General features: G+C 41.3%; 3 protein-coding genes across 3 annotated transcripts; all 3 read left to right on the forward strand.

The window, feature by feature from the left end:
* The first annotated feature begins 531 nt into the window (after positions 1-531).
* LOC139310822 (lysozyme C, milk isozyme-like) lies at positions 532-4,156 on the forward strand. The gene is made up of 4 exons (XM_070935052.1): positions 532-667; positions 1,483-1,644; positions 2,447-2,524; positions 4,089-4,156. Exons 1-4 carry the CDS (start codon positions 532-534, stop codon positions 4,154-4,156), a joined length of 444 nt encoding a protein of 147 aa, XP_070791153.1.
* Positions 4,157-8,366: 4,210 nt separating this feature from the next.
* Positions 8,367-11,699, forward strand: LOC139310824 (lysozyme C, milk isozyme-like). Its single transcript, XM_070935053.1, has 4 exons — positions 8,367-8,517; positions 9,271-9,432; positions 10,596-10,674; positions 11,633-11,699. The coding sequence occupies exons 1-4, from the start codon at positions 8,382-8,384 to the stop codon at positions 11,697-11,699; spliced, it is 444 nt and encodes a 147-aa protein (XP_070791154.1). The 5' UTR covers positions 8,367-8,381.
* A 7,829-nt stretch (positions 11,700-19,528) lies between these two features.
* LOC139310825 (lysozyme C, milk isozyme-like) lies at positions 19,529-23,162 on the forward strand. The gene is made up of 4 exons (XM_070935054.1): positions 19,529-19,661; positions 20,450-20,611; positions 21,997-22,075; positions 23,096-23,162. Exons 1-4 carry the CDS (start codon positions 19,529-19,531, stop codon positions 23,160-23,162), a joined length of 441 nt encoding a protein of 146 aa, XP_070791155.1.
* The last annotated feature ends 1,228 nt before the right edge of the window (positions 23,163-24,390 follow it).

The following is a 24,390-nucleotide window of genomic DNA, read 5'->3' on the forward strand; positions in this document are numbered from 1 at the left end:
TTTTTCTCTCTCCTTCTATGTGTGTTTTTCAGGAGGGTAATGTGGCAATAAAACCAAGAAATAAAATGCAGTTCATTGGGTTAATTCAATATATTGCTTTTCTTCACGAACTTCATCAGACAAAAGAAATATATACTGAAATCAGAGTTGCATTGAAACAAACAAACAAAAAATTCAAATAAACTTTAGATCTCCCAGAAAGGAATATGTTTGGGGAGGGGGTTTGAAAAGTCCAAAAAGTCAAGACAATAGTAATCACCATGCAATAAAAGCTCTGTTCCTTTTTCACACACATTACTTGCAAAACACATAAAAATGACACACTTGTTTATTTTAGGCCCCTCTCATGCAAATTTTGTTTTTGCTTCAACACTGTTCTTGTCCGACCATAATTAACTCAGGTTGGGTCTAAGTAATTATTACGGCTTTATTTACAATCTTTACAGAGGTGCCAATTTTTCAAGCTGTGACTATAAAACCCAGTAGCCATCTGGGGAGAAGTCAGGCATCATCTTCCAGGGAGCCGCAGCAATGAAGGCATTAGTGCTCACCCTCCTCTTTCTCCTCATTGCAGCCAATGAAGCCAAAGTATACTCCAAATGTGAACTGGCTTTCCGTCTGAAACAAGGTGGCATGGATGGATATTATGGCTTCAGCTTGAATGACTGTGAGTTTACCTTCTCTTTTTCACCACCTGTCAAAAAGTTCCACAAGTTCCAGGTTTGCAAGGGGGGTGGGTCCAAAATGGGGCAAATCTTTTGAAGAATTGAGTTCATCCAGCCCACCCAAAGAATAAAAGCTCGTTTCAGTTTTCTTAAATGTTAAAATATGCTTTTGTCCCATCCCAAATGACTGGGGAGGTCTCCCACTTCACCCTGCACTAACACCTTTATTTTTATGGGAACAAACAATATCCACTTCATTGCCTATTTGGCACAACAGCAAAACTGGAGTGTGATTAGACCACTGTATTATCTGTATTTTAAAAACCCGTGCCTTAGCCAATATTTTATATCTTACCAATATAATATCTTCAGAATATCAATATAATATCTTCAGAATAAACAGTTATCCCTGCCAGGGATCTGACCGTTGGATGCTAATCATCTTCTCAAAGGTGAAATTCTTCAGATTCTCCCAAATCATTTCAATTCAGGATATGGTTGAAGGAGCCATCACAGAAGATTTTCCACAGGTACAGGAGTACCTCCCCCCGGGAAGGCCTGGATAAGGAAAAGAGAAGAGGTGGTTTATGTGCCATTAACAACCCCAGAAATATCTTGGAGACAATAATCAGACTTATTCCAAATTCTCCTGATGGATTCCAAAATGTATTGGACTTCTTGGGTCCTTCCTTCCTTCTTTGGAAAAGGATATTCTGCTAAATATTCTGTTTTAAATGTTCTGTGTGAGAAACCAGGATAGCCTTTTCATTTACAGCAAAGGCCATTTGTGACCCTTTCCCCATTTTCTTTCTTCCAGGGGTCTGCATGGCTTTTCATGAAAGCAGTTTTGACACCCGAGCTGAGGGGCGGCCAAACAGGAATTATAGTCGTGACTATGGGATTTTTCAGATAAATAGCCGTTGGTGGTACAACAATTACCAGGCCCGTACAGTTAATGGCTGCAATAAACCTTGCAGTGGTAAGATATGTAGGGAAGAAGAGCTATAATCTTGATAAAGGAATGCAAGAGTTGTTAGGAGAACTATTAAGAGAAAGTTATGAGAAAAGAATGACAACTCAGACCTGGGAAAGAAGGAAGCATCTGAAAGAGATTGAAAATTACCTGACCTTGATCTTGTTTGTGTGTGAGGTGGGAGAGAGAAAGTTTTAAAATTCTGTTCTTATTATTGTGGTCTATGACAATGAAGTAATATAGATTCCCATAATCCTTGTAGTGTTTTTTTTTTCTGACCTGATCTACTATCAAGGGTTTTCCTTAGAAAAGGAAAAAAGTGAAATAACTCATTTGAAAATTTTCTAGGGAAATTCTAATCCTTCTTCTCCTTTATCGGTTTCTGTAATTGTCCAACTGCACCCATCACTTCATGAAGATTCAAGTTTAATCATCCTGTCTCTCAAAATTGTTTCAAGTTCCTACTTGAGTCATTGTGACAGTACCTAGCCACATCGTTTTTTGTTGACCTGATATCCTTCATCAGTCTACTCTTCTACTTAGTATCCCATTTCTAAGCTTCTCACAAGTTGTCTACCTTGCCCCACAAAGACATATCTGACTTTGTGCCTCCACACCACCCAATCCAGTGCAGTCTGATTTCTAATGAGCATCAGATCCATAGTTGGTGAGGTCCCCTATTCCACAAACATCAACATCAACAATCTCTCTTATTTTTTCTGCTTCATATATTAATTTTATGCAAATATTTGGAAATAACTTTGAAACATCTGGAGTGGGACATATTCTAATTTGCCTCTCCCGGCAGCTTTCACAAATGATGACATCACAGATGATATTGTTTGTGCTAAGAGAATTGTGCGTGATCCCCAAAGGATGAATGCCTGTTGAGTCAATCTTTCATTAAGATCTTCCACTTGTAACATTGGATAGCAATTGGACTGTCTTAAAAGTTAATTATCTTTCTTTTGTTGTACTACTGTTCAACTTTAACATTGGTGGTAAAATATAGTTTCTTGATATGACTTTTTTAAAAAAAAATTGCTATACTTGCATCCTGGTTGCTTTAGAATATGGGTGTAACAGTATTTTGAATTTGGGTTTAACCGTCTTTTAAATCCTGATTTAAAAGTAGATTGGCACACAGCTTAGCAGGATGAATGTTGATGCCTATTATAGCTGGATATTTTTTTCCCAATAATTTGACATCCCTTATCCAGTTTTGTGCTTGTCAGCTCTTTCTAGATCTTTTTAAACACAGGTTCACCATCAAGATTTAGCACCTAGTTGATTTTAAACCAGAAATATTTTTATTAGGGATTGTACCAGAAACATATAATAGAGAACTGAGATACTTAATTGTGAATGTCTTAACAGCGGCTAGAATTGTATTTGCTAACAACTGGAAAGGAAAGAAGATACCTACTGATGATGATGTTATTAAGAAAATTTTGGAATGTGCTGAAATGATCAAATTGACATTTGAAATTAGAGAACAGGAAGATAAACAATATTACTTGATATGGGACTTATTTTACCGATGGCTAGATAATAAAGCATGGAAATGAAATATGAAATATGAAATGGATGTAATAATAAAATACATAAAATGGTTTTTTTTTTAAATGGGAGATAAGCCATTGTTAAATAATTGGTAAATGAGAATATGGATATGGGATTAAGCACAAAAGATTTGTAACCGATTGATACACTTTCTGTAATTGTAATGGATGATGGTTTTTTTAAGTTTTGTTTAAAAAAAACCTGTTTTTCAAAAAAAAAATAGATTTAGCACCCAGTTTGGACAGGCAAGAAAAGAATTTGGCAAATGGCCTTTTAAACACCAGGATTCTGATCTCACGAATGAGCTCCAAGGGATCGGAGAACTGGATCTGTAAAGAACCTAGTAGTGAGACCAGCAGAGAGAGAAAGTTTGTGAAGCCTCCATTTATAGAATGGGTAGAATAATCTGCAGCAGCAGATTATTATATAGGAAACTCTTAAGCCAGCAATCAGCATTTAAAAGCAAATCATAAAGATATTGTGTGGTCAACAATTAGAGTTATCTAATAGTTGCTCTGCTGTGTGCCCTTCCAAGACACTCTAAGGTTTTGTGCAGGATTTTATTACCTCTCTGGTGCTCACTCACCCAATACTTTGGAGTTTAAGTGTCTTTAGCCCTGCCTAACATGGATTCTGGCAAGTTTATGTTGGAGACTGGAGTCCAATGTATCTGTTGGGCATCAGTGGCATTGTGAGAAATAGAAACTCAGGGCTATTTTAGCTAAAACAATTATTTTTCTTTGATTTTAACTTGGGGGAAAGGGATTTATTGAAATAACTAGCTCACCTTGAAACTTCCTGACTCTCTTGAAGCAGAGTTATAGCATCCAACAAATAAGCATGTGTGTGATGTAGAAAGGAAAGCAATCTTCTTATTCTTACTTCTAGGGTTGGCTGGAAAAACGAATGCAAAGGTAGAAATCTGTCTGAATGGACTCGGGGCTGCAACCTCTGAGATTGCTGATCATCCATTTCTTTTTCCTGATGAAAATGATGCTCCTTCTTACATAAGCCACATTTGACAACTTGATTCTATGCTTGTACCTCACATGTTTAAAATAATGGATTTCTTTGCATACAAATGATGATTTTTAAAAGATTTCTGGGTGGAAAATGGGAAAGTAGCTTGCTTTTTTTAAACTCTTCAAAAATCGCTTCAATAAAATGAGTATTTTGCATGTCCTTCCCTGTTTCATGCTTTATTTATTTCCTTTTTCATCTTACATTAGTTCCACATAACTGAACTGGCTACCAATCTTTTTTGTGGCAGGAGATACCTGTGTAACCAAACATATCATTGGCTCAAAGCTTGACTTCATTTAACAGAGATCCTGATGCATCTCTTCATACAATATTAGTAACCTACCTTGAAAATCTTACATATGAAAACTCTAGGTTAGCATCCAAGGGCAGACAATTTCTAGGGTTAATTTTCTGATGCTTTCTCTCTATGGTATAAGGAAAATGGATGTCTGAATTTGGAATTTGGCAGCCATCTTTCTCCTGTCTCTTTATCTGCCAAATTGCAAAGTGTCCAAATAAGAAGGCAACATCAGCAGAATAAAATAGAATGACAACTTGGTTTAGGAGACAATACTTAGAGATTCAATCTCTTAAAACACCCCGCCCTCCCACCATACTGGTTCTGCAGTGGTCTACTGTACCATGGAAATGAAACTTGTTTACCTTTTTATATAACTTTTATTAAAATTGTTAAACAAGAAGATAGAAACTAAAACAAACTAATATAAGCAAGGAAGAAGAAAGAAAAAGAAGAGAGAGAAACCAAAAAGTGCAAGAAAAGAAAAAAACTGAAGAAAAACAATTGAAGAAAAATGGTTTCTGATATCTTTACAGCGGTTATAAACACAAATTAATTTTAACCTCTCTCTCGCTAAAATTACATTGTATTGTTCTTCTTTCAATAATCTATTCTATCAAAACCATAAAATCAAAATTTTAAAATGATTTTCTATCAAAATCATCAAAACCATAAATCATGTTCATTTTTATACAAAAATCCCATAAGAAGTTTCTAATCACCAATAAATAGATCAAAGAAATCAATTTACCTATTTGAGCAAAATTCATCTACCAGTCATTCCTTCATAATGGGTAGTGTCAAACCTTTGCATCTCTCCATGTATAGTAATCCCATTTTAGTAATTATATATTGAAATCATCTTCCATGGATTTTTTTCTGTTTATCCATTAATCCTAAAAAGGAAGGTTTTGGCTTCAATGGTATATTGATCTATACCAGTGGTGAAATCAATTTTTTTTTACTACCGGTTCTGTGGGTGTGGCTTGGTGGGCATGGCCTGGTGGGCGTGGCAAAATCTCCATTTCCATCCCACTTCTGGGGGAAGGATATCGCAAAATCTCCATTCCCACCCCACTCTGAGGCCAGCCAGAGGTGGTATTTGCCAGTTCTCCCAACTACTCAAAATTTCCGCTGGATTTCCTGCTGGATTTCACCCCGATCTATACAATCATCTGTATCAAACTTTGCATTTGAATCATTTTGGAAGGTTTTTTTTACATGTCCACCAAGCATGAAGGTACATCCCTTCATGCTATTCACATTTCCAACATACACTTGAAGAGCCTTTATACGTTCTACATCATTTTTCTGACCTCATGTAGAATGAGATTCTCTTTGACACAATGTAAATAACCAAAATTCTTATCCCAATAGGCAATTACTGGAAAAGCCCAACTGGCGGAATTTTGTTATGGTAACTTTCTTTGTAAATTAAGACTGCTGGAGAGAGGATTGATGGACACAATGAAAGATGGGGTGTAAATGGGGTGTAAATAAGTGCAAAAGTGTTGTTATGCCCACTGCTGGGTTTGGCTTATGGTCAGTCTCATACTCACAGCCCTTATGAAGAGCCATATTCAAATCACTTTCAACCGAATGTAAGGAACAACCAGAGAGCGAATGAATTTAAAATAATAATAAAACTTCACTGGCTACAAGGTACATTTGCTCTTTCACACACACACACGCACACGCACACACACTAGCCACATTTTTATCAACTAGGATGACAAGCACTCATCAGAAGCTGCCAGACTTGATCCAAAGATGGCTGAAAGAGTGGATGGGCTTGTGGCTCTTTTATCACCCAAAATCTAATCTAATCTAATCTAATCTAATCTAATCTAATCTAATCTAATCTAATCTAATCCAGTGGTGGGTTTCACTTATCTTTGCTACCGGTTCGCTTCTGTGCATGCGCAAAGGGTATTTGATGATGTCTGGGCGGGTGGGTGGAGCCTCCCATCACCGCTACTACTGGTTCACCTGAACTGGGGTGAACCGGTAGCAATCCAGCACTGATCTGATCTGATCTAATCTAATCTAATTTAATCTGCTTTGCTTTGTTTTGCTTTGTTTTGCTTTGCTCTTTGCTTTTTGCTTTGCTTTGCTTTGCTTTGCTTTGCTTTGCTTTGCTTTGCTCTTTGCTCTTTGCTTTTTGCTTTTTGCTTTTTGCTTTGCTTTGCTTTGCTTTGCTTCGCATTACTGATTGACAAGACTGGCAGCTACTCTTACTTTGCTGTTTTACAAGTCTGGAAGGTATTGATGGGATTTCAGAAGGGGGGAGTTCATATACTCAGGCTCAACTTCCTTTGTCCAGTTCAGATGATATTTATTTTCTTTTGCTTCCTTAATGACTTGGTTCTTTCTTAACTACTTCCCCTAAGATATATTTTAGACAAGATTCCTAGTTTTTCTCCACCCAGCTCATATGCTTACTTCATCCTTAGGTATGGAAGCTTCAGCCTAGTCTCCCAGTGTCCTCTAATATTTCCAAAATTTAAAGATTATCTACAATGAACTCTTTTACAAAAGGAGGTGAAGGGGAGGAGGAAGGAATTTTAATTTTTGTATGCTGAAAATGGAGTCGAAGTCTCAGACTTGACATGGAGTTGTTTATCTGTTTATAAATTCTATTTCTCTAAAAGCAATTTTTTAAAAAAGGTAATAATTTTAAATCATATAAAAGAGGTGTAAAATACATAAACATTCATAATAATGAGTCAAATTCACTGGCCCAGTGACTGAGGAAGCAGCAAGATGCTCAAGAAGTCAAGATCTTTCAAAAAAGAGCAGAACTGAAGCTCTATTCTCAGGGAAGCCAGGTTCTTGCTTTCTGAGATCCAAAAGAAGTTACTGTTTAGATCAGATCTGAAACAGTCTAATCTTGTTAGATCTTATGAGATAGATAGACAAAACTGGAGATGAGTTAGTCCTGCAGGCATCCTGTAAGTAACCATGTAGGGCTTTTGCAGATAAAAACCAGCACCCTGAATTTCCCAAGAAAACAAGTGGCAACTGTTGGAATACAGTGTCCATGTATTTTATGCAACAATACAGCAGCAGGGATATATATTCTCCAACCGGTGTTTGTAACTGATTGATGGTGGGTAGTTTTCCAGGACAGCCTATGTAGAGTTCATTGCACTGATTTATACTGTGAATAATTCACAGAATCCAGTCATAGAATTCAGCAATTTCAGATCATGTTAGAGAAAAATCTATGTGGTCCCAGAGAGTTGATGATGACTTGATGACACATGTAAAAAGGGAAAAACAGCAATAAAATCAAGAAATAAAGTACAGTTCACTGGGTTATTTCAATATGTTGCATTACTCCACCAACTTCATCAGATGAAAAAACATACACCGAAACCAGAGTTGTATTGAAACAAACAAACAGAAACTTCAACTAAATGTTGAGTTACCCAGAGAGGAATGTCTATGGGGTGGAGATCTGAAAAGTCAAGAAAGTGGCATTCACCACACAATAAAAGCCCTGTCTCTTTTTCGCATACATCAAATGTGAGGCACATTAAAAAAGCTTGCAGCTTCAATCACACAGTTGAAACTAGCACTTGTTCATTGGTCCAACATCTGTCAAGGAACTAAAAATGCTGTCCACTATTTGTTGGTTTTGGCTTCTGATAAAATTGAAAGTGATAATTATTATTTCTCCTTGATCTTTGGCCACAGCACTCCCTGCTTATCAGTTCATATTAACCTCAGATAGAGGAATTATTGCTACACACCTTGTTTACCATCTCTCCAGAGGTGCCAGTTTCTCAAGCTGTGACTATAAAATACCATAGTTTTCCTGGGGAAGTCAGACATCATCCTCCAAGGAGCTGCAGCAATGAAGGCATTAGTGCTCGCCCTCCTCTTCCTCTTCATTGCAGCCAATGAAGCCAAAGTATATTCCAAATGTGAACTGGCTTCAATTCTGAAACGAAATGGCATGGATGGATATTATGGCTACAAATTGGGCGACTGTGAGTTTAGTCTCCTTTTTTTCTCCACCATAGCAAGTTCCAGGTTTGCAAGGGGAATCCAAAATGGGGCAGATCTTTCAAGAATGAGTTCAACCAATCTTCCCAATGAATCTTTTAAATGTTCTTAGAATAAGAATATATGCTTTCTTCCCAACCCAAATTATTAGGGGAAGCTCACACTCAGACTAACACCCTTATTTTTTATCAAGGTGGTAGATTTCCAATTTGTTGCCTGATTGGGACAATTGCAGAACTGAGATATGGTTATACCATCTTGGACTCTGTGTGGTGTTTTTTTTTTTTTTACAATTATGGCTTGGTCAATATTTTATTTACTCTCTTAAGAATAAGGGATTATCCCTACCTTTGGGATTATCCCTTACCTTTGAGAGGATAAATATCCTCTCAAAGGTAAGATCTTTCAAATTCCACCAAATCATTTAAATTTAGTATACGATAGAAGGAGCAATCACAGAACATTTTCTACATGTGCAGATTGCCAAAGGATGCACAATGAAAAAGTACTTCCTCCCTGGAAGGCTCAAATTAGGAAAAGAGAAGAAAGGAAAATTCCCTAAAAGGTTCCAAAATATATTGGATTTTTTGGATCTTTCCTTGGTTGAGGGAAGAATGAGAAGATAGTTAAGCATTGTGTTATAAATGCTCTATTTAAAAAAAACAAACAAACCAGGATAGCTTTTTCATTTATAGCACAGCACTTTTATAGCCCGTTCATCATTTGCTCTTTTCCAGGGATCTGTATGGCTAATTATGAGAGCAATTACAACAGCCGAGCTGTGGGGCCACCAAACTCAGATGGCAGTCGCGACTATGGGATTTTCCAGATAAACAGCCGCTGGTGGTGCAACAATTACCAGGGCCGCACAGCTAATGGCTGCAATAAGCCTTGCAGTGGTAAGAAACATAGTCTGACAGGCTTTTAAAATTCTGCTATTATTATGTTCTACAACACAATGAGATAATATGCTTGTACTCCTTGTAGTTTCTGGGATGGATAGGATTGATATTGACTCATAAACCCTGCCTGTCAAAATTGTTTTGAGTTTCTGCTTGGGTCAACAGCGATAATATCTAGCCACTCTGCTTTCTGTTGGACTCTTATCCTTCTTCTGTTTAGTGTCCTGCTACCCAACTTGTCACAACTACTCTAAATTCCATCACACACATATATCTCAATTTCTGCCCCCAGAACATCCACCACAGTATTATCTAAAGAGCAAAAGGCTCGTATGTGGTGAAGACTCACATTAAGTATCTCACACTCTCTTCAGTGCTTTTTAAAGATGTCTTCACTTTTGTTATTTTTATAAACAGTTCAAAGTTGCACACACATACCTAATATTCCTTCTTCCCCCTGTTTTTTCTTAAAACAACTGAACTCTGTGAAGTGAGTTGGGCTGAGAGGAAGTGACTGGCCCAAAGTCCCCTAACCACCTTTCATTTCCAAGGTGAGACTAGAACTCACAGTCTCCTGTTTGTAGCCTGGAGCCTTAACCACTAGACTAAACTGGATCTCCCTGTTGTGCAATGAAAGATGTTGCTTGGTAAGTGAGCCACATGATCCTATCTTCACAATAATTAGTCAATATCTTGCCAGAGGAGCCAGTTAAGGACAGCAATTTCAGCTCCAGAAACCCACCCAGTTAAAGAACCCAATCCTTGTGTGTTTTCTACCCTTTGTCAGAATTTAGGATTTAAGAGAGAGATTTCCTCTCTGGCTCCTTTCCAAGAATGCAATAATGCTGTTGGGATGCCTTCTTATCCAGCATATTCAATGCAGAGCAGAAACGAACTCTTAGTACTCTACACTTTTCAAACTTGTTACTTTACATGGTCAGAGCAGGAGAAAAGGTATTTCATGGTCTACACCAGCTGTGTAAATAGTAGCTTATACTGCTAATATATGAATGTATTACACACTATATATAACTAACGATGGGTAAAAATTTCCTTTTTGGGTAAAAAAATCTGCTTTAAATAATAAGTTTATGGAAGTCTTTGAAAATACCTTTGAAACATCTGGAGTTGGATAAATTCCAATTTGTCTTTCCTGGTAGCTTTTACAAATGATGACATCACAGATGATATTGTTTGTGCTAAGAGAATTGTGCGTGATCCCAATAGGATGAGTGCCTGGTGAGTCAACCTCTCATTAACATCTTCCATTTGTAGCATTGGGTAGCAACTGAGCTTGTAGTCATGAAATTTAATTACTTTCTTTAGATTATTGTAAAACTTTTGAGCATTTGTAGTGAAATATACTTTCTGAACATTGCAGATTGTATTTTTTATTGCTATGTTTGCATTCTTGTTGCTTTAAAATATGGGTTTAAGCAGTCTTTTGAATCCTGGTTTAAAAGTAGCCTGAGACACAATTTAAGATGGGGCTGTTGATGCTGGTTATAGCAGGATTACTCCTTCCCAATCATTTTACATCAATTATCGACTTCTGTGCTTGTCAGCAGTTAAAAAAAAATTAGGATTTAGTACCAAGTTGGAACAGGAGCAGCAGAATTAGGCAGAGGGCCTTTTGAACACAAGAATTCTAATTCCATGGATGAGCTCCATAGAATCAGAGATCTGGTAGGTAAAGAACCTAGTAGTGTGAGAAGCAGGGAGAGATCATTCCTGAAGCCTCCAAATATAGAATGAATAGTAAAGGGGGAGGCAGCAGCAGATCATTAGATGGAAAATTTTTCAGCTGTGTATCTAGAAGCAAAGAATAAAAATGCTTTATGGTAATCTGAATTATATAAAAAGTATTCTGTGTGCTGTTTTAAAGAGAGTCCAAAGTAACTACTGGGCATTAGTGGCACATAAGTTTTATTGTGAGAAATAGAAAGTCAGGACTATTTTAGCTAAAACAATTACTTTAATCTGGAGGAAAGAAAATTCATTTAAACAACTAAGAAAATAACTTTATCAGTCAATGAACAGGAAAGATGAATGAATGATAGTTGGACTAGGTCACTTAGAAGTTTCCTGAATCTCTCCAAGAAGAATTATGTCATCTGAAACTGTTAAAGAAACTACCACATGTGTGATCCACAAAGACGTGCATTATGCTTATTTTTATTCTCATTCCTTTCTTAAGGGTTGCCTGGAGAAACCACTGCAGAGGAACAAATCTCTCAAAATGGACCAGTGGCTGCCGTCTCTGAGTTTGATGATCCTGCATTTCTCTTCCTCCTCCTGTGATGAAAATGATACTATTCCTTATATAACCACACTGAGCAGTTTGATTCTATGCCTGCACTCCACATATTGGGAAGAATGAGTTTCTTTGCATACAAACAATGATTTTTAAATGGTTTCTGGGTGAAAAAGAGGGAAAGACCTTGCTTTTTAAACTTGCTTCAATAAAATGAGTATTGTGCATTATCCCCTTCACTGTTTCATGCTTTATTTCCTTTCATCCTTCATTATTACAACATAATTGAACTGGCTACCAATCATTCCTATGGCAAAGCAGATTTACAAATGGTAGATTGGCATCCAAGGCCAGACAAATTCTATGGTCAGCCTTCAGTTATGTTAAGGCTTGGCTTTTGGTCTTTTTTTTCTATAAGAAAAAATGAGGTTTGAATTTAGAATTAAGTGGTCCATTTAAATCCCATTAGTTTACCTGCCGAATACCAGAGCATCCAAATAAGACAGCAACATCAGCAGGTTAATGACACAGATCAAACTATTGTGATTTTTGCTATTTCAAAGTCCTTTTCGTATCTCTTCTCATAGTCCAGATATGCTAGTCTGTTGAATCTAGTATATTCTGTGCATCCTCAGTTCCAGTATGTACAACAAATCATGATCCAGCTATGATACCTGCACCTGCAGAAAGTTGAGAAGATCACTGGAAACTCTGTTCAAGTAAACATACGCACAAAACCACAAGCAGCAGATGGCAGAAAAAGCTAATGGCAACTCCTGGGAAACATTAAGCAAGGTTCAGCCTGCAAAATCTCCCAGTCTGTAATAATTTTATCTAGAAAGAATCCAGACTCCTTTCTGAGATCTCACTCAATGAGATTTGCAGCACTGGATTCTTATGAGAACTGAGGGCCAAGCTATTCGGTATTTGAAGGAACCAACATAAGGAGCATTCATTTTTTTAATTTCAGCAGGAACTAGATAGCTTTCCAGTCACATTTTCCCTCATCCATCTGGTGGCCCATTTTGTTCTCCAAGGCCGTGACTCAGAAATTCAGAGCATTGGGGGCTCTTGTCAGGGATTTTGAAATCAGAAAGGTCACCTGTAACCTGTCAGAGGTAGGAGACACCCATAAATTATGCAAGTTATACATTTATGGAGAAAGATTAGAACAAGTAGATGGATGGATGTACCTTGGAAGAATATTTACTAAGGACGAGAAAAAAGATATAGATAGTTTAACCGATAGGAAGTTAATGTGAAGCCGCTGGGCGAGATCATTCGTGGTTTCGGGGTAGAGTACCATCAGTACGCTGACGACACCCAGCTGTACATCTCCACCCCGGATCACCCCAACGATGCCCTTGAAGTGATGTCCCGGTGCCTGGAGGCCGTACGGATCTGGATGGGAGGAACAGGCTCAGGCTCAACCCATCCAAGACTGAGTGGCTGTGGTTTCCGACGTCCCGATATAGTCAGTTGACGCCATCACTGACTATTGGGGGCAAATCATTGGCCCCCACGGAGAGGGCTCGCAACTTGGGCGTCCTCCTGGATTCACAGCTGTCTTTAGAAGAGCACTTGACAGCCGTGACCGGGAGGATTTTTCATCAGGTTCCCCTGATTCGCCAGTTGCGTCCCTTTCTGGATCGGGACTCGTTACGCATGGTCACTCATGCCCTTGTCACCTCCCGCCTGGACTATTGCAACGCTCTCTACATGGGGCTCCCCTTGAGGAGCACCCGGAGGCTCCAACTGGCGCAGAGTGCGGCCACGCGGGTGGTAATGGGAGCGACATGGCGTTCCCATATAACACCCCTCCTGCGCGAGCTGCACTGGCCCCCAGTGGTCTTCCAGGTGCGCTTCAAGGTTTTGGTTACCACCTTTAAAGCGCTCCATGGCTTAGGACCCGGGCACTTGCGGGACTGCCTACTACCACCAATGGTCTCCCACTGGCTGGTATGCTCCCATAGAGAGGAGCTCCTCCGGGTGCGTCAGCCAAACAATGCCGACTGGCGGCCCCCAGGGGGAGAGCCTTCTCTGTGGGGGCACCTACTATCTGGAACGAGCTCCCCCCAGAGATACGGAGGATCCCGGATCTGCGCACCTTCCGCCGCGCCTTAAAGACCTTACTATTTCACCAGGCCGGCCTGGCCTAATTTTCCCCCTCTTTTATAAAGATTTTTAAAATTTTAAATATCTTTTAGTATTTATATATTCAATTTTAAATTGGTTTTAAAAGTTTGGGGTTTTAAATTTGTCGGGGCCAAAATTATTTAATTTGATTTTATTCTATTTTTTAAATTTTGTATTGTATGTGTTTTTATTGTTTGGCTGTGCACCGCCCTGAGTCCTTCGGGAGTAGGGCGGTATAGAAATCTAATAAAATGAAATGAAATGAAATGAATGTGTGGCAGGTATTCTGCTGAGAGGATCACATATTTCTTGAAATAAGCAGAAAGTTTTGTATGGAAAACTGTTTCTGTTAACTTTAATATGAGGACAAGAGGGTTGGAGACATGAAACTAATCTCAGTGCAGCCGGAATTTCATGGTGGGATAAGATCAAGAATGCATGAGTGATAGAAGATATGTAGGTTGAACGCACCAGTGAGCAACCATTAGAAAGTACATTGTAATGTACTTTGGTTTGGGTGGGTGATTTGTTCACATAGAGACAATGAATGAGGAACAAACTACAAAATAAATCTATGAAGGAAGCATACTTTCCTAGAGAGCTTGCAGATACCACCAACAATTACAATTCCTGCTAATTCAAGGTAGAAGTTTTAGGACATTAGATCCAGAGACTTAAAAGCAATTTCCCCCATATCAACTGCATGTCAGAAAGATGGCTGAGAGAGAAAGACTGGCCCAAGATGACCCCCGATTGGGACTGACAGTCTCCTGGTGCCTTAACCACTACACCAAACTGTCTCTCTTATGTTCCAATGACAGGATAATTAAATGGAAGGAAAATTCAAGGGAAGGAGAACAACTCAATAATCTTCTCAAGGCTGGGGAAAAAAATCCTGACCAAAGTCCCCAGGTTTGCAGACTGCTGGAGAGATGATTGATGAACAGAGTGAAAGATGGCATGTAATGGAAGTGTAAATAAGTGCATAAATATAGCCTGCTCTTATTTCCAAAATGTAAAGAATATCTAGAAAAAAACTCTTATAAAAAGAGGAGGAAGGAGGAATTTTAACTGCTGTACACTGAAACTAAACTGAAGTCTCATTCGTTGAAATAGATTTGTTTATTTGCTTATCCATTGTATTTCTCTGAAAACAACTTACAAAAATTAAAACAAATATAAATGATATCATGGAGGGGTCCAAAGTACACAAAATTCATACCAATAGTTCGAATTCAGAAAAGCTGTCATAGAACTGAACCCAGTAACAAGGTGTACAAGCTCTTCTACAATCTTAGAGAATGAGACCAGAGCTGAAATATGCCAATCTTGTAAGATCTTACTAGATAGACAAACACAATTTGAAATCAGGTGATCCAGCAGCCATCCTGTGACCATGTAGGGCTCCTGTAGATTAAAAACAGCACCCTGAATTCCCCAAGGAACCAAGTGGCAACTAACTGATTTTTGCCCAGCCCTGCTTCTGCTGCCCACTACATATATTTATTTATTTATTTATTAATCAAATTTCTATACCGCCCTACTCCCGAAGGACTCAGGGCGGTGAACAGCCAAGATAAAATACAGACAATACAAATATTAAAAATCCCTTAAAATTATTAAATATTTCGGCCGAAACACAGATTAAAACACCCAATTTATAAAATCACGAATTCAAAAATTTAAAATTTAAGAATTTAAAAGAGGGGAGTTAGGCCAGGCCAGCTTGCTGAAATAGAAAAGTTTTGAGAGCACGGCGAAACGTGCGCAGGTCCGGGATCTTCCGTATCTCTGGGGGGAGCTCGTTCCAGATGGTAGGTGCCCCCACAGAGAAGGCTCTCCCCCTGGGGGCCGCCAGTCGACACTGTTTGGCCGACGGCACCCTGAGGAGCCCCTCTCTATGGGAGCGTACTGGTCGGTGAGAGGCTATTGGTAGCAGAAGGCGGTCTCGTAGATACCCCGGTCCGATGCCATGGAGCGCTCTAAAGGTGGTAACCAAAACCTTGAAGCGCACCCGGAAGACCACCGGGAGCCAGTGCAGCTCGCGCAGGAGGGGGGTCACATGGGAGCGCCACGTCGCTCCCATAACCACCCGCGCGGCCGCATTCTGGACCAGCTGGAGCCTCCGGGTGCTCCTCAAGGGGAGCCCCATGTAGAGAGCATTGCAGTAGTCCAAGCGGGAAGTAACAAGGGCATGAGTGACCGTATTTAACGAGTCCCGATCCAGAAAGGGACGCAACTGGCGAATCAGGCGGACCTGATAAAAAGTCCCCCTGGCCACGGCCGTCATATGCTCTTCTAAAGACAGCCGTGAGTCCAGGAGGACACCCAAGTTGCGAGCCCTCTCCGTGGGGGGCAATGACTCACCCCCAATAGTCAGTGATGGCGCCAACTGACTATATCGGGATGTCGGAAACCACAGCCACTCGGTCTTGGATGGGTTGAGCCTGAGCCTGTTCCTCCCCATCCAGATCCGCACGGCCTCCAGGCACCGGGACATCACTTCAAGGGCATCATTGGGGTGGTCCGGGGTGGAGATGTACAGCTGAGTATCGTCAGCGTACTGGTGGTACTTCACCCCGAAACCACGGATGATCTCACCCAGCGGCTTCACATAAATGTTGAACAGAAGGGGCGAGAGGACCGACCCTTGTGGCACCCCACATACAAGGGGCCTCGGGGTCGACCTCTGCCCCCCTGTCAACACAGACTGCGACCGGTCAGAGAGAAAGGAGGAGAACCACCGTAGGACGGTGCCCCCCACCCCTAACTCCTCTAGCCGGTGCAGCATGATACCATGGTCGATGGTATCAAAAGCCGCTGAGAGGTCTAATAGGACCAGGACAGAGGAACAACCCCTGTCCCGAGCCCTCCAGAGATCATCAACCAATGCGACCAATGCCGTTTCCGTGCTGTACCCAGGCCTGAAGCCCGACTGGAATGGATCCAGATACGACGATTCATCCAGGTACTGGGGGAGCTGTCGCGCTACCACACTCTCAACAACCTTCGCAATGAAGCGAAGGTTGGAGACTGGACGATAATTTGCCAACACTGCCGGGTCCAGGGAAGGTTTCTTGAGGAGAGGCCTCACCACCGCCTCTTTCAAGGCGGCAGGGAAGACACCCTCACTCAAGGAAGCATTTATAATCCCCTGGAGCCAGCCTCGTGTAACCTCCCGAGAGGCCAGCACCAACCAGGAGGGACACGGGTCCAGTAAACATGTGGCTGCGCTCAGTCTGCCCAGTATCCTGTCCACGTCTTCGGGCGTCACAGAATCAAACTCTTCCCAGATAATACTCACAAGACCTGCCTCTGTCCTCCCCGCTGAATCTACCCAGTCAGAGTCCAGATGTTCCCGAATCTGAGCGATTTTGTCATACAGATACTGTACAAAATCCTCGGCTCTACCCTCTAAGGGGTCCTCCCGCGCTTCCTGGTGGAGCAGGGAGCGGGTCACCCTAAACAGGGCAGCCGGGCAATTATCTGATGACGCAATAAGAGTGGCAAAATAGTTATACTTCGCCACTTTTATCGCCACCAGGTAGGTCTTAATATGAGACCTTACCAGTGTTCGGTCAGATTCAGAATGGCTGGCCCTCCAACCACTCTCCAGGCGTCTTTTCCGGCGCTTCATCTCCCTCAGCTCCTTGGTGAACCAAGGAGCCAGGCGAGATCGACGCCGGGTCAGAGGCCGCAAAGGCACGACCCGATCCAAAGCTCCAGCGGCCGCCCTATCCCAGGCAGCCACCAGCTCCTCAGTCGAGCCGTGTGCCAGAGCCTCAGGAAATGGCCCAAGCTCCGTCTGGAACCTATCAGGATCCATCAGGCGCCTGGGGCGGTACCACCTCAGTGGTTCCGCCTCCCTGCGGCGGGGTGCGGCGGTTCGAAGGTCAAAGCGAAGGAGGGAGTGATCTGACCATGACAAGGGCTCGATCACTATATCCCCTATCTCAAGATCACTCAACCACTGACCAGAGACAAAAACCAGGTCTAGCGTGTTTCCCCCCGTGTGAGTAGGGCCATGAACTAACTGGGTCAGGTCCATGGCCGTCATGGAAGCCATGAACTCCCGAGCCACCTCAGACGCCTCACCGACGGATGGCAGGTTAAAATCCCCCATGACCATAAGCCTGGGGGTGTCAACCGCCACCGCGGCTATAACGTTGAGCAGCTCGGGCAGGGCTGCCGTCACGTGGCAGGGAGCCAGGTACGTAACCAGCACACCCATCTGCACCCCATGACCCCACTTCACAAGGAGGGACTCACAACCAGCCGTCTGAGGAACAGCGACCTCCCTCGGACCAAGACCTTCTCTAATGACAACCGCCACCCCCCCCGCCCCTCCCCTGTGTCCTCGGCTGATGGAATGCGCGGAAACCGGGTGGGCACATCTCAACGAGGGGAACCCCCTCCTCCTGGCCCAACCAGGTCTCCGTAATACCCGCCAGGTCCGCTCCCCCCTCCTGAACAAGATCACAAATGAGGGGGGCTTTATTTACCACGGACCGGGCGTTGCACAGCATCAGCCGAAGCCCAGGGCCTGAGGGTCTGTGCAACCTGGGGAACGAGAGGAGCATTGGAGGCCGGAGCGCGCCACCGCTTGGAGCCAGCGGGCGCGTGCTCCCACAACCTGATGTGGCCCCCTGCTCCCGCCATATCTGCCCCTCCCACCCACAGTACTGATGTAATGACCATCCATAACACAAGCTCTAACCCCCACCTTGACCCCGGTTCCCGCATCTCTAGTGCCGTGCTCTTCAGCCGGCTCTGGCCTCCTCCCCAACAGGTTCTCCCCCAAACCCACCAAACCCACCCCCCTCCCAGAAACCTTTAAAACCTTATCTAAAAATTTCCCTAAAAAACCCCACAACCCCCTCCTCGCCGCATGCCACCTCTCGGGATTCCAAAATCCGTCATCAAGGTAGGCCCTCGATAGTGAGGAGGGCCAAACCTGCGAGAGGGGGGAGTCTCGCAGCGCAAGCAGGTCAGCAGCCGTAAACATATAGATTCTGAATAGTATTCTAAGGCAATTTACGTAGAATTCACTGCACTGATTTATACTGTGAATAATTTATAGAAGTTGCAGAATTCAGCAATTTCAGATCAGACAGATAAAATCTATCTACATGGTCACGGAAACTGGATGAAGACTTGATGACTCATGTAAGAAGGATAAAACCGCAATAAAACCAAGAAATAAAATACAGTTCACTGGGTTGTTTTAATAAGTTGCATTATTCCACAAACTTCATCACAAACAAACAAACAAAAAATAGAGTGAAACCAGAGTTGTATTGAAACAAACAAATAGAAACCTATGCCAAATGTTGGGTCCCCCAAAGAGAGAGGAATGTCTTCAGGACAGGGCTCCAAAAAAAGGAAGAAGGCTGCAGTCACTATTCAGTAAAAGGCCAGTTCCTTTTTCACATACATCATACGTGAAACACATAAAAAAAGTTGGGGCTTCAATCACACAGTTGAAACCATCACATGTTCACTTTGGGCATCTCTCATACAGATTCCCTTGATCCAGATTTTTTGCCTCAGCACTCCCTGCTTCTTCCTCCAAATTATCTTCAGATAGGGGAATAATTGCTTTCTTTGCCAGCTCTCCAGAGGTGCCAGTTTCTCAAGCTCTGACTATAAAACCCAGGCAGCTTCCTGGAGAAGTCAGACATTGTCCTCCAAGGAGCCACAACAATGAAGGCATTAGTGCTCACCCTCCTCTTCCTCCTCATGGCACCCAGTGAAGCCAAAATATTTTCCAGATGTGAACTGGCTTCAGTTCTGAAACAACATGGCCTGGATACATATACGGGCGAGTTGGACTTGTGTAAGTTGAATCTCTCTTTCTCTCCATCTGAGCAAGATCCAGCTTTGCAAGAGGATGCAAAATGGGGCAGATCTTTTCAAGAATGAGTTCAACCAGCCCACCCAATGAATTAAACGCTGTTTTCAATGTTCTTACAATGAGGAGATACGCTTGCTCCTCAACTCAAATGACTGGGGAGATCTCAGACTTCACCTGCACTAACACCCTTATTTTTATGAGACTGATAGATCTCCGGTTTGTTACCTGATTGAGACAATTGCAGAACTGGGATACGGTTGCACCACCTTGGTCTCTGCATTGTCTTTTTATAATGATAGTTTAGCCAATATTTTGTTTACCCTCTTAAGAATAGTGGATTATCCCTCCCAGGATGACCATCCTCTCACAGGTTAGATCTTTCAAATTCCACCAAATCATTTAAATTCAGTATGTGATTGAAGAGGCCATCACATTTCTACATTTCTACATGTGCAGATTGCCAGAGGATGCACAATGAAAAAGAACCTCCTCCCTGGAAGGCTAGAATTAAGAAGAGAGAAGGAAGGAGAGATGGCTTTATGCGCCATTAAAAACTCCAGGAATATCTTGGACACAAGAATCAGATTTATTCCAAATTTCCCTGAAGATTTCCAAAATGTTCTGGGGTTCTTCAGACCTTCCTTGTTGGGGGGAAAATGAGAAGATGGCTAAGCATTGTGATATAAATGTTCTATTTAAAAAAATCAGAATAGATGTTTCATTTATAGGACCAATCCTTTATAGCCCATTTCCCATTTGCTTTCTTCCAGGGATATGTATAAGTTATTATGCAAGCAAGTACAACACCCAAGCTGTGAATAGGCAAAAGAATTATCGCAGTAGATACTATGGAATTTTCCAGCTTAGTAGCTATCGGTGGTGCAGTGATAACCATGAGGGTATGGATAGTTCATGTGGTAAACCTTGCAGTGGTAAGTCACATCTGTCAAATCTTTAACAAATCATCTTATTATTATGCTCTACAATACAAAGCAGTAGCTCTCTCCTTGTGGTGTTTATTTCTAGACCTGATTTACTACCAAGGCTCACACCTACTTCATTAGAAAAGCAAAAAAATTGAAATGTTCCAAATATGCCAAATCAAAATTTTGTAGGGAGATTTTTGTGCTTCTTCTTCTCTTTTATTGCTCTCTATAGGGGATTGCTCTCCATGAGGATTAACCCACACTGTTTCTCAAAATTGTTTTGAGTTCCTGCTCAGGTCAACAATGAAAATATGGGTTTTCTGGCCTATTAGCCTTCTTCCATTTAGTGTCGTGCTACCCAAAATTATCTGGGATTAGCGTGCAGTACTGAAGGCTACTTCTGCTGACTGCCAACAGTTCAAAGCTCATATGTGGTGAGGTCCCCCTGTCTCACTCACATTAGCAATCTCACACTCTCTTCAGTGCTTTCTAAAAAAATTTTTAATTCCCCCACTTTTATTATTTTTATAAACAACTCAAGGTTCGTACATACCTATTCCTCCTCCTCCTATTTTTATTTATTTATTTTTATTTTTATTTATTCATCTGTCAAGTATTACATAATATATATAAGTATAAGCATGGACTGAATACATAAAATGAATATAAATAAAGGGAACGTTAGGACAGGGACGGTAGGCACGCTGGTGCTCCTATGCACCCCCCTTACAGACCTCTTAGATTTATTTTTTTAGTTTTTTAAAAAAATTCTTAAAACAACTTAAATCTCTGAAGTGAGAGGATGTGACGGGCCCAAAGTTACACAACCAGCTTTTATTTCCAAGTTGAGCCTAGAATTCACAATCCCCCATTTTATAGCAGGGACTCCTAACCGCTACTAGTCTAAACTGGGTCTCCATATGCAATGCAAAGGGTTGCTTGCTTGGAGAGCCACCTGATCCTATATTCACTGTAATCAATACCTTGCCAGAGGCACAAGTTAAAGGCAGCAATTTCAGATTCTGAACCCCACCCAGTTAAGGGACCTGATCCTGTTTTTTCTGCCCTTTGTGGGACAAATCTAGTTCTTGGACACAGGTGAGAGATTCTTCTCTCTCTCCTTTCCAAGAGTGCAATGAGACTGTTGGGAAGTCTGCATATCCAGCATATTCAGCTCTAGAGGGGAAACTGATTACTGGTCCAGAACATTTTTCAGAGTTGTTCCTCTGCATGGTTAGAACATGCGACAAGGCAGTTAATGGTCTACACCAGCTGTACAAAAAGTAGATGATATCACTAAGGGCATGAATGTATTGCATAATGTACATAATTAGTGTTCTAACATTGACATACCTGGAGTTGAACAAATTCCAATTTGCCTCTTTTGGCAGCTTTCACAGATGATGACATCACAGATGATATTGCTTGTGCTAAATTAATTATGGCTAATCACGTACCGTTCTATCAATGGTGAGTCAATTTCTCATTAATATCTTCCATTTGTAACATTGGGTAGCAACTGAATTTGTAGTCATAGAAGTAAATAGTCTTTCTTTAGACTATTGTACATCTTTTAGGATTGGTGGTAAAATATGCTTTCTAAATATGACAAGCTGCATTTTTATACTTTCATTCTGGTTGCTTTAAAATATGGCTTTATCTTTTGAACTCAGGTTTAATGGTAGACTAAGACACAAGGGGAGGGGCTGTTGATGCTGATTATAGCTGTATTATTCCTTCCCACGGATTTCACATACATTAGGCACTTACGTGCTTTAAAATCTGGGGTTTACTACCCAGTAGGGACAAGTGGCAGACGGCCTTTTAAACACCAGGATTGTGATCCCATGCACAAGTTCCCTAGGATCAGAGAACTGATCTGTAAACAGCATAGTAGTGAGAGAAGCAGGGAGCGATCATTTGTGAAGCCTCCAAGTCATAGGAGGGCTAGGAAAAGGGGGCTGAAGAAGCAGATCATTAGATGGGAAACTCTTGAGCCAGCAATCAGCATTTAAAAGCAAAAATAAAGACATTGTGTGGTCAACCCTTGAGTTATCTAAAAGTTACTCTGCTGTGTGCTCTTCTGAAGCATTCTCAGTTTTTGGCTAGGATTTTATGATCCTCTGCTGCTGACCCAATCCTTTGGAATTTAATTTTCTTCAGCTCTGCGTTGCAGGGACTCTATCAAGATTATGTGGGAGTCCAAAGTTTCTATTGGGAATGAGTGGCATCTATTTCTGACTTTATTGTCAGAAGTAAAAAGTCAGAAAGAACAATTTTAGCTTTAACAATTATTTAAACCTGGGCAAAAGGAGATTCATTTAAACAACAAAGAAAATTATAAGATGAATGAATGATAGTTACTTCTAGCTAACTTGGAAAATTCCTCAATTTCTCCTATTAGGCTGAAATCTTCAAAGAAACAACCATACATTGTGGTCTGCAAAGACATGCATTCTGCTTATTTTTACTCTTATTCCTTTTTTTAAGGTGGCCCTGGACGAAGAATTGCAGAGGACCAAATATGTCAAACTGGAGCAGCGGCTGCAAGCTCTGAGATTGATGCTCCTGCATATCTCTCCCTCCTCCTGTGATGAAAATGATATTATTCCTTATATAAACACATTGAACAACTTGATTCCATTCTTGTCCTCCACAGGTTGGGAAGAATGAATGGGTGGGAGAGAGGGAAAGACTTTGCTTTTTAAAATATTCAAAAGTTGTTTCAATAAAACGAGTATTGTGCATTAAGCCCTTCTCTGTATAGTGCTTTATTTCCTTTCACTGGGGTTTTGTCTGACTGTGGTGCTCCTCGACAAAATTTCCATCACATTTGTGTCCGAATCTCCATCAAGAGCTTATACCTGCCCAATGTCTGATTTTTTCAACATATACCACCCTGTCCTTGAATGGCTGGGCGAACAGGACATTAATGTTTCAACCACTATAAGTCCATGTATTTGTCATATGCTAAATAAATAAATAAATCTTTTCATCCTTCATTATTCCAATCATTCCAATCATTCTGCCTCCTGTTGCAGTTAAGCAGAAAGGCCCATGTGGACAGTTCACTTTGTTCTGTAGGGATATACACCAGTGGTGGGTTTCCCCCAGTACGCACTGGTTCTATAGAACCGGTAGTAAAACCAGGAGGAGGCTCTGCCCCCCGACCCCGAACGACATCAAAACGCTTCTGCGCATCCGAAGAAGAGCAAGCAAATGAGCGAAGTGGGTGCGCACGTGCGGCCCCGCTGCATACCGGTAGTAAAGGTAAGTAGAACCCACCCGTGATATACACAGAATTTCTAATCGGGAGATCAATCTCCAGTTTTGTCAGACTATTCATGACTGGAAAGACATGGTAACAAGGTCAGCCAATTGGGAGCTGAGACAGACTGGAGACAGGGCGGGTCTTAGACTGCAGCTTCTGCTTCTGTGCAGAGAATTGAAACTGAAACTATTCAGAGTGAGTGTGTGTTAAGCTCTCTGCTGTACTCTGTGTGTGAACATGGCTGCTGATCTGAGCTGAAGAATCAACTCTTGATATTGTAAATATACTTTATGTGTTATTATGAATACAAAGAAGTTAATCAATCCAGCTGATTCAGTTATCTGTGTGTGCTTCTGGATTTGATTTTTGCAAGAAAATCTGATAAGTTTGTTGCCTGATTGGGACAATTGCAACATATTGTTTCAATATGTTGCCTTACTCCACAAACATCATCACAAACAAAAAATATACTCTGAAACCAGAGGATTTTTGTAGGGCTCCTGTAGATTAAAAA

Source organism: Pituophis catenifer, unplaced genomic scaffold, assembly GCF_029215685.1.
Source record: "Pituophis catenifer annectens isolate HBS135680 unplaced genomic scaffold, rPitCat1.0.hap2 SCAF_2, whole genome shotgun sequence".
Classification (NCBI taxonomy): Eukaryota; Metazoa; Chordata; class Lepidosauria; order Squamata; family Colubridae; genus Pituophis; species Pituophis catenifer.

Bases quoted from the DNA above. Each gene is read 5' to 3' on its own strand.
- LOC139310822 (XM_070935052.1), top strand. From the start codon at position 532: ATGAAGGCATTAGTGCTCACCCTCCTCTTTCTCCTCATTGCAGCCAAT. The intron at 668-1,482 runs GTGAGTTTACCT...TCTTTCTTCCAG, and splicing joins TGGCTTCAGCTTGAATGACT to GGGTCTGCATGGCTTTTCAT. The intron at 2,525-4,088 runs GTTGAGTCAATC...TTCTTACTTCTA, and splicing joins TCCCCAAAGGATGAATGCCT to GGGTTGGCTGGAAAAACGAA.
- LOC139310824 (XM_070935053.1), top strand. From the start codon at position 8,382: ATGAAGGCATTAGTGCTCGCCCTCCTCTTCCTCTTCATTGCAGCCAAT. The intron at 8,518-9,270 runs GTGAGTTTAGTC...GCTCTTTTCCAG, and splicing joins TGGCTACAAATTGGGCGACT to GGATCTGTATGGCTAATTAT. The intron at 10,675-11,632 runs GTGAGTCAACCT...TCCTTTCTTAAG, and splicing joins CCCAATAGGATGAGTGCCTG to GGTTGCCTGGAGAAACCACT.
- LOC139310825 (XM_070935054.1), top strand. From the start codon at position 19,529: ATGAAGGCATTAGTGCTCACCCTCCTCTTCCTCCTCATGGCACCCAGT. The intron at 20,612-21,996 runs GTAAGTCACATC...CTCTTTTGGCAG, and splicing joins ATGTGGTAAACCTTGCAGTG to CTTTCACAGATGATGACATC. The intron at 22,076-23,095 runs GTGAGTCAATTT...CCTTTTTTTAAG, and splicing joins CACGTACCGTTCTATCAATG to GTGGCCCTGGACGAAGAATT.